This window comes from Sinocyclocheilus grahami, unplaced genomic scaffold (genome assembly GCF_001515645.1).
Source record: "Sinocyclocheilus grahami isolate Dianchi unplaced genomic scaffold, SAMN03320097.WGS_v1.1 scaffold2666.1, whole genome shotgun sequence".
In the NCBI taxonomy this organism is placed as follows: domain Eukaryota; kingdom Metazoa; phylum Chordata; class Actinopteri; order Cypriniformes; family Cyprinidae; genus Sinocyclocheilus; species Sinocyclocheilus grahami.
In genome coordinates, this window is record NW_015507844.1 from 33023 (window position 1) to 41425 (window position 8403).

An 8403-nucleotide genomic window follows, 5' to 3' on the forward strand; every position below is an offset into this window, starting at 1 on the left:
GTAGTCATGCTCGAAGCGAACAAGTCCACTTTCACTCGGCCGAACCTCTGCCATATAAGATCCACCACCTGGGGGTGCAATCTCCATTCCCCATTCTGTAGACTCTGTCTCGAGAGCAGATCCGCTCCTGAGTTCAGGCGACCTGGGATATGGACTGCTCTGATCGACAGGAACTTTGTCTGAGCCCAGAGAAGAATACGCCTCGCCAGCCTGCACAGGGGGCGAGAACGTAATCCCCCTTGACGATTGAGGTACGACACAACTGCCGTGTTGTCTGTCCTTACCAACACATGATAACCCCTCAGTTGGGGTAAGAACTGTTTGAGAGCCAGGAGAACCGCAAGCATCTCCAAACGGTTTATGTGCCAGTCTCGATGTACCTCTGTCCAGACTCCACCGACTGGATGTCCCTGATGGACCGCTCCCCAGCCCGTAAGGGACGCATCCGTCGTGACCGTTTTGCGGCAACACAATGTCCCCATCTGGACTCCTTCCAGAAAGAACTGGGGTCTCATCCAGGGGCTTAGAGTACGAGAGCCTTTGCGTGTCACTGTAATTCTGCGAAGTGGGTGACAGTGATGCGAAATATTCTGGCTCTTGATCCACCACTGAAATGGCCGCATGTGAAGCAGGCCCAACTGAACTACAGGGGACGCTGCCGCCATCAGTCCCAACAGCCTGAGACACAGGCCTACATGTACTCGGCGCCCTGTCTTGAACTGACTTAGACAGGTCCGTATTGATTGCACACGAGCAGGAGAAAGCCGTGCCCATATCGTGCAAGAGTCCAAGTCCACCCCCAAAAAGGTCGTCTGCCGACACGGCAGCAGGACACTCTTTTTGAAGGTTTGTCCGTAGCCCTAGGCTCCTCAAATGATCGAGTACCAGATCTCGATGTATCCGTGCCTGATTCTGAGATTGAGCTAGTATTTGCCAATCGTCTAGGTAGTTCAAAATTCGGATGCCCTGGAGCCGCAACAGGGCCAGAGCTGCGTCCATGCATTTTGTAAACGTTCGAGGAGCCAAAGCTAGTCCGAACGGAAGAACACAGTATTGGTATACTTTGCCCTCGAAAGCAAACCTGAGGAACTTCCTGTGCCTCCTGACGATCTGGATGTGAAAGTATGCACCCTTTAGATCGATGGTCACGAACCAATCTCCGGATTGGACCTGAGACAGAATGGACTTTACTGTTAACATCTTGAACTTGCTCACTCTGAGCACGAGGTTTAGACGACGTAAGTCCAAAATCGGACGTAAACCACCATCTTTCTTGGGTACAACAAAATACCGGCTGTAGAAACCTGACTCCATCTGAGTGGGGAGTATCTCCTCTATAGCCCCTATCTCTAGGAGTGATACGATCTCCTGACCTAAAATCGAGGCATCCCCAGGGCGTACCGTCGTAGGGAGAACCCCACTGAAGGGAGGTGGCCCTTTCCGAAACTGGATAGTGTACCCGTGTCGAATGGTGCATAGTACCCACCATGAAATATCGGGCAGGCGTCTCCACGTGGCCCAGTAGTCTACCAGGGGTCTTGGGTGTTCTACAGTTGAAACGTACATCTGATTTTCTCGTATAGGATCCCGAAGCACCTGAGTGGCGCGAAAAACTATAATGGGAAGATGTCCGATTCTGTGGGGCCTGCCCATTGCCCCAACAGTGGGAGCTTTGGAGGCCGTCATAAACGGGCCATGCTCGCATGACCCTTGGGCTTTTTCACGAACTCTGAAGGCTGGAACGCGCAGAGTATCCGAGGAGGTGCTCATCGTAAGGACTCGATCTAAAACTGCCCGAGGCGCAATATGCAGCAGGACCTTCAAAATCGGAGTCTGGAGGCCACAGCGAGTGAGTCGAATACGCTTGTGCGGTTCGTACACTCTCTCTAAAGGAGGGCCTGGCCTCCGAAGACGAGCAGAAGAATCAGGAACTGCTATTAGGGGCCTGAGGACGAGAGGGCTTTGCCGTCAAACTCAGGTCTACTCGCTTGCGTTGCCGTGTGTAAGCCGGTGGGCAAGACCTAGGACCCCAGTTTTTACGAGGGGGTAACCTAGCCGGTGGCTCATGCCGCTGGACCTCGCGGTGCTGTAAGGACGAAGAGCGTGAGCGAGCCGCAGGTGGCTGACGTTCCACTTCCCTAGCCCTGCGAGGGATGAGTTGACGGAACGCAGCTGACTGCTGTTTCGCTGCTTTAAATTTCTCCACGACTGTAGTGACTGAGTCTCCGAACAGACCGTCACTCGAAATGGGGGCATCCAGGAGAAACGTTCTGTCCTTCTCTTTAATGTCAGTGAGAGTAAGCCAAAGATGGCGCTCAGCTGACACTAACCCTGCCATGGACCTGCCCACTGCCCGAGCTGTGTGCTTGGTAGCCCTAAGCGCCAAGTCAGTAGCTCATCTGAGCTCTTTAACAGCCTCTGGATTCAAGCCTTCTCCCTCGTCCAGCTTCTTGAGCACGTCTGCCTGATAAGCCTGGAGTACACACATAGAATGGAGTGTAGCCGCGGCCTGCCCAGTGGCCATGTAAGATTTTCCAATCAAAGGGGAAGTAACCCTACACGGTTTGGATGGTAGCAGAGTGCGTGATTTCCAAGACGGAGCGGAATTTGGCGCGAGATGTGCCGCGAGAGTCTCTTCTACGGCCGGCATCGCCGCGTAGCCGTGAGCCGCCATTTTAGAAACCATGGCGAAATCAGCGGCAGCGGGATTAGTGATACGCGCCAAAAAAGGTTGTTTCCAAGACCTCGAAACCTCATAGTGGAAGTCTTGGAAAAAGGGGAGAGGCCTACGGAGCTGAGATGGAGTGCAGCTGGACAAAAATCGATCGTCCAGTTTCGACTGGGACTGAGTTTGCGCCGGCTCGCTATCCCACTCTAACCCCAGCTTATCCACATCGCGCGTTACAACGTCTAATAGTTTGCTGTAAGACGGGGAAGTGCGTTTCTCCTCAAAGGGAGAGAACTCCTCGAAGGGGGACCACTCGAAGGGAGAGAACTGCACAGTTCGCCCAATAAATCCTCCGAATCGGAGGCTGCTGTGGACAGCACATCTTCATCATACGGCATACAACCGAAAGACATTGCATCGTGAGCTTCCGGGGTAGGCCGCAAATTGTCATTAACGAAGACCACGGGATCCCCGTAGCGCTCTTCGAGCGCTTGCACATGGCCCGGAGAGAGCAAGAGAAAAGGAGAAAATTCCATTGACTCACCCTCTAAACGCCTCGGCTTGTATGCGTCACCCCAAGCGACCGTCTCGTGCGGCGCCTCGGCAACCGCAGAAACGGGATAGCGGGGGTTAGACGCGAGGCCTACTTTATTTGAGAATATCAAATAAACAGTCGCATATCAAATATCGCAGTGCTTTTAGCCGTAGAATATCACAGTGTCGACAATCAGAAAGGCCGCTAAGCGCTGCTTGGGTGTGCTGTAGGCCCAAACATTGCACGGACCTGTCAAGTGTCTCCTCCTGCGATGAACCTGTCACATGGCTCGATGCATCTCCTGTAGCTCATCGTGTCCGCTGAAGAGGAGTAAACTGCTCTTTTTAGAGAAATAGCTAAGAACACGACTTTTTTTTTTTTTTTTTTTGCTTTCCTATGGGCGACAGATGATTCGCTGCCTGATTGCTGTATTTAGAGGGCACACAGACACTGGTGGACCCAGCTAACCTTGTGTCCTATATTCCTGTGCTTCTGGAGTCTGGTGACGTCTGCAACAACGTTGTACAGCAGGTGTGCACATAATGTATATGTTACTAATCAGAAATCTGAAAAGTATCAGGAATCATAAACTGTTTAACAAAACCATAACTTTTCTGTCAGGTGAAGTACATGTTCAGATACAGTGAAGCTGGGGAAATCCTGAATGTGATAGCATCAGTTTTGCAGGGAGCCATTAAAAGCATCACGGTGCCCATTCAGCAAGAGTTTCAGATTACATTCCTGCAGGTATTTAATTATACCCTTTACATATTTTCTTGAAATTTATTTTACAAAAAGGAAGTAATAGTTTTAACAGGAGATATCTAGCACACCAGTGTTGTTATTTAATGGCAATCCTGGCTATGTGGTGGGACGGCCCCTAGTGGCTGGGACAAGAACAGCAGAATATCCTTTATTATAAACTCTTTGCTCAGATGTCTCCTTTGTCATGAAACATAACCAATTGCATCATTAATTTTTCATTAGCACTGGACATCCCCTACTCTATCCACATTTAAATATTCTCTTAAAACATTTTTTTTTCTCAGGCATATGCTTAATTTGATAATATTTTAGCTTTAATTTTGTTTTATTTTCCAAGGTAATGTTTTGTTTTACCCCTATATAAAAAATATAAGAGTATTTCATAAGTGTGCTGGTGTTTTCATTATCATGATATAATTTAATAAATAAATGGAAAGCCTATCATGTATCCAAATATCCACCTTTGTTGCAAAGTCCTTGACCTCTGTTTTACTGGGATAGTTCAATCCGCTGACCCAAAAGGGTCCCTTACTATCCTCCAAAACTCTGGAGATCAGGATTGCTTGCTTGGCTCATCACGGCGCTCCCCTGTTCTGTTTGGGATTGACATGGTATCAGGCTGCACTCTGAAGTAAGAGGCTGTTGTTATAAAGATTTGTGTGTAATATTTATCACCATTACTATTTTATGTGCATTAATGTTCTCCCTTCCTGTAGGTTGTCCAATGGAATTAATTGTTCTCTGTGTGTATACAGCGTAATTCAATTTCAAGTCAAGACATGCACAAAATGTGAAATGAACACTGTTTTTAATAATATTTACTCAAAACTCACTAAAACATTTAAGAACATAAAATGTGAACTATTCATTGTAAAATCTGTTGTTAATTTTGGAACTGTTACATGAGCGAAAGCCACTACTGTTAATAAGCCAATTCATCAGCCAGGCAGATATGTTGGTCTATTTATATTTCATATCTCATTTACAAAATAGTATTTATTGCATAGCTTTCAGTTGCTCAAACACATTCACATTTATAATGAGAAAACATTAAATGTACAGTTCATAGATAAAACAACAATACTGATAATGATTTTGGAAAATAGTGATTTAGAAAAAAAACTTGTTTACTTTATAGATTTCCCTTTTTTATAATTTGACCTACGCGAGTCACTGGCTTTAAAAACCATCTCCCTTTATGTGTGCTGTTAAAGATCTGCCAGGGGACAAAGATCAAGATCAGCTTGGCTTTGAGTGACAATAAACACAACACACTGTAATATGACCTTCTTCACATTTCATATGGAATGAATAGACATGATTAGTCTTAAGCTCAGTCTCATGTGATGTGTTTAATGAATAACCCTGGAGCATCAAAACTCAATGCCGTGCTGTTTTAAGAGCACATGAAGCCTGGCGTTTTCTTGGTCCTGTTGAAAGATTAAATTAAAACCACTATCAATTTAATAATTAAATTAATCATGACTAATTTTTTTAAGCAGAGCTACTCACCATTTTTGTGTGTCTCTCTTGAAGTTCATTGACTTGATGTACAAGGTTTTCATTGATCTCTTTTATTTTCTGAACTTTGTGATGGGCACGATTTTTCACAGACATAATGATACCTATAAGAGAGCAAAGTAAGAAAGGAAAATAAAACGATTAGACATTAGAGAATAATGCAACAGCTGGGTTCCAGAAGTAAAACTTGCATTCATTTTCCATAGAGATATTTAGCGATAATGTACATAAACATGTAATTACTTAAGTAAAATGGACCAAGTACAGAACCTTGGTGAACCCCCAAGGTTAGATTGTGAGTGTCATGGAAACAATCATTTCTAACACCAGCAGTTTGGTAAGATAAACATACCGGAACATTTTTCTAATATTTAGTTGCTGGGTATTGCTGGGTCAAAATAATCCCCATACCATTTATGATCCTGGCCACTCTCCACAACCTGAGCAAGATCAGAAGCCCCATGGCATCAAATGCATCTTCCTTTGAGATATATACAATGTCCAGGATGAAGGATACCACCACCACAATCCCATCAAACACCTCAAACTTATGGTGGAGGAATTCTAGACGATACGCATAGATTTTTCCAAACAGCTCCACCATGAAGAATGTGAGAAGGGCGAGGCTGAGATAATGGAATACCTGGAATAATGACAGGAACATTCGGATAGAGGATAACCTCAGAATAATCGCTGAGATATAATGTGTCAACAGATACATGACATCCATGTTTTTTGCCGACTAGGCATCTGAAGCGGACTCACCTGCGGAGCGATTCTGTGATGATCTGCTTGAATGATAGACAAGTCAATAAGCAACTCACACAGAACGAAAATGGCATCCAAGACGACCAAGCAAACAACACAAATCTAATCAACAAAATAACAGTCCAAGGTTATTTTCAATCATGTAAACAACATTTCATATCTATATACATCTAAAGAGTTTAAACATTTACCTGGAACCTCTCTGTACAGTAGAGGCGGCGTAGGGAGTCCCTGAAGCTGACCTGTCCCAGGTGAACAGCTCCACCATGAAGAATGTGAGAAGGGCGAGGCTGAGATAATGGAATACCTGGAATAATGACAGGAACATTTGGATAGAGGATAACCTCAGAATAATCGCTGAGATATAATGTGTCAACAGATACATGACATCCATGTTTTTTGCCGACTAGGCATCTGAAGCGGACTCACCTGCGGAGCGATTCTGTGATGATCTGCTTGAATGATAGACAAGTCAATAAGCAACTCACACAGAACGAAAATGGCATCCAAGACGACCAAGCAAACAACACAAATCTAATCAACAAAATAACAGTCCAAGGTTATTTTCAATCATGTAAACAACATTTCATATCTATATACATCTAAAGAGTTTAAACATTTACCTGGAACCTCTCTGTACAGTAGAGGCGGCGTAGGGAGTCCCTGAAGCTGACCTGTCCCAGGTGCTGTCCCGTGGCGCGCGCCAGGTCTTCACTGGCATCGTGCAGTTCCGTGTCCTGCCACTGTGCGGCGGTGTTTTGCTCATCACCCACCGCTGTGAAATGCTTCAGAAAACGGGACATTTTTCTCGGGGTTCACATGAGTTGAACACTAACAGAAAATTAAAGATTTTTAATTTGTACTTGAATCATACATTCAGTATTCGAATTTGTGACTGTGTTAAATTATGGCGAGATTTCATAATGAAGACGGCTTGAACCAAAACGTAGGTGACTGCTAGCTGTCACACTTTTACTCAAGTGAATATTTCTCAGGGCGTTTTATTACAATTAATTTATGTACAGACACATGCCCTGCAGCCTTGTTCCAAAAAATATATAGCGATCTTATTATTTAACGATAACACAAGAAACATACAATTCACGGACCAATAGCAGGGCATAGACATATGGAACCAGCTCAATTACACCTTCATGTTCAGCATTTAAACAGCAAAACGCAGTATTAAACAGTATTATACAAATCCGAAAAATGTAAACGGTAATATTCAGAAATATCAAATAATCAATCAAAAAATTATAATGTATAATTATATATAATTGTTAGTTAATCCAATCTAAAAGTGTGTTGTATGAAAATACAGTTCAATACAACACTATCGCCACTTTAACACGGCGTAATATTTCAATCTTGACCTTGTAGAACAAGTTTTGCGTGCCACCATCTACAAAAAAGTCCTCAACGGAGATCTTCCTTTAAGAAACAACGCAAAACAATTAATAAAACATAAGTGCAGCATCACTACACAATACTCCAGTATAAAGCGTTTTTTCAGTGTCTACGTGCATCATAAAACCCTGACTCTTCATCCGTGACTTGAGCTTAACTCGTGATTTCCTGCAACATTTGAACATTCAAGTCAGCTATATTTTACACACACACTTTCCCGGATATCGACGACTAAATATAAGACAATTGACTGACTTTAAGGCAAACTGTTAATGCATCTGGTCATTTTCATTCTAATTCCACATGAACTCGACCGTGACATTGACATTTTTCCGATTATTCAGTGAATCTATTTAATGCGCGCTCAATTTAAAAGGAACACAAGGTTAATGACGCAAAATGGATATCTACCTGTTGTGTTGCTGAAACAATGTTGCTAACGTCTAACGCTGCATTTGTCCGCAGTTTTTGGGAGCAACAATCCGAATTCTGTGAAAAACTTTGACCCTGTGCCTAAACTCCGCCTCGACAGTCAAGAACGTGATCCTCTGCAGGATGCAGCCTGAAGGAAGTGACATGAAGATCTTTCCCAAATCCTTGGACACATTACAGGAATGTGCACGGGACCAGATGACCTGAAGAGGTAATCAAAATATGCCCTTTATTATTTTAACATGCAGGATGATTTAATGGAAACTAAATGGAAAGGTTTCAAGTTGGTAAGACAGTCAGACAG

The 8403-nt window shown here is 44.1% G+C and overlaps 2 protein-coding genes across 2 annotated transcripts; one reads left to right on the forward strand and one right to left on the reverse strand.

Moving 5' to 3' along the window:
* The first annotated feature begins 3487 nt into the window (after positions 1-3487).
* On the forward strand, positions 3488-5248 carry LOC107575471 (tectonic-1-like). Its single transcript, XM_016261845.1, has 7 exons — positions 3488-3533; positions 3640-3734; positions 3825-3950; positions 4021-4109; positions 4462-4599; positions 4685-4724; positions 5183-5248. The coding sequence occupies exons 1-7, from the start codon at positions 3488-3490 to the stop codon at positions 5246-5248; spliced, it is 600 nt and encodes a 199-aa protein (XP_016117331.1).
* LOC107575472 (voltage-gated hydrogen channel 1-like) lies at positions 5121-8273 on the reverse strand. Its single transcript, XM_016261846.1, has 6 exons — positions 8079-8273; positions 6881-7088; positions 6687-6791; positions 5901-6132; positions 5481-5593; positions 5121-5398 (listed from the first exon to the last, which is right to left on the reverse strand). The coding sequence occupies exons 2-6, from the start codon at positions 7058-7060 to the stop codon at positions 5342-5344; spliced, it is 687 nt and encodes a 228-aa protein (XP_016117332.1). The 5' UTR covers positions 7061-7088; positions 8079-8273; the 3' UTR covers positions 5121-5341.
* Positions 8274-8403: the final 130 nt, after the last annotated feature.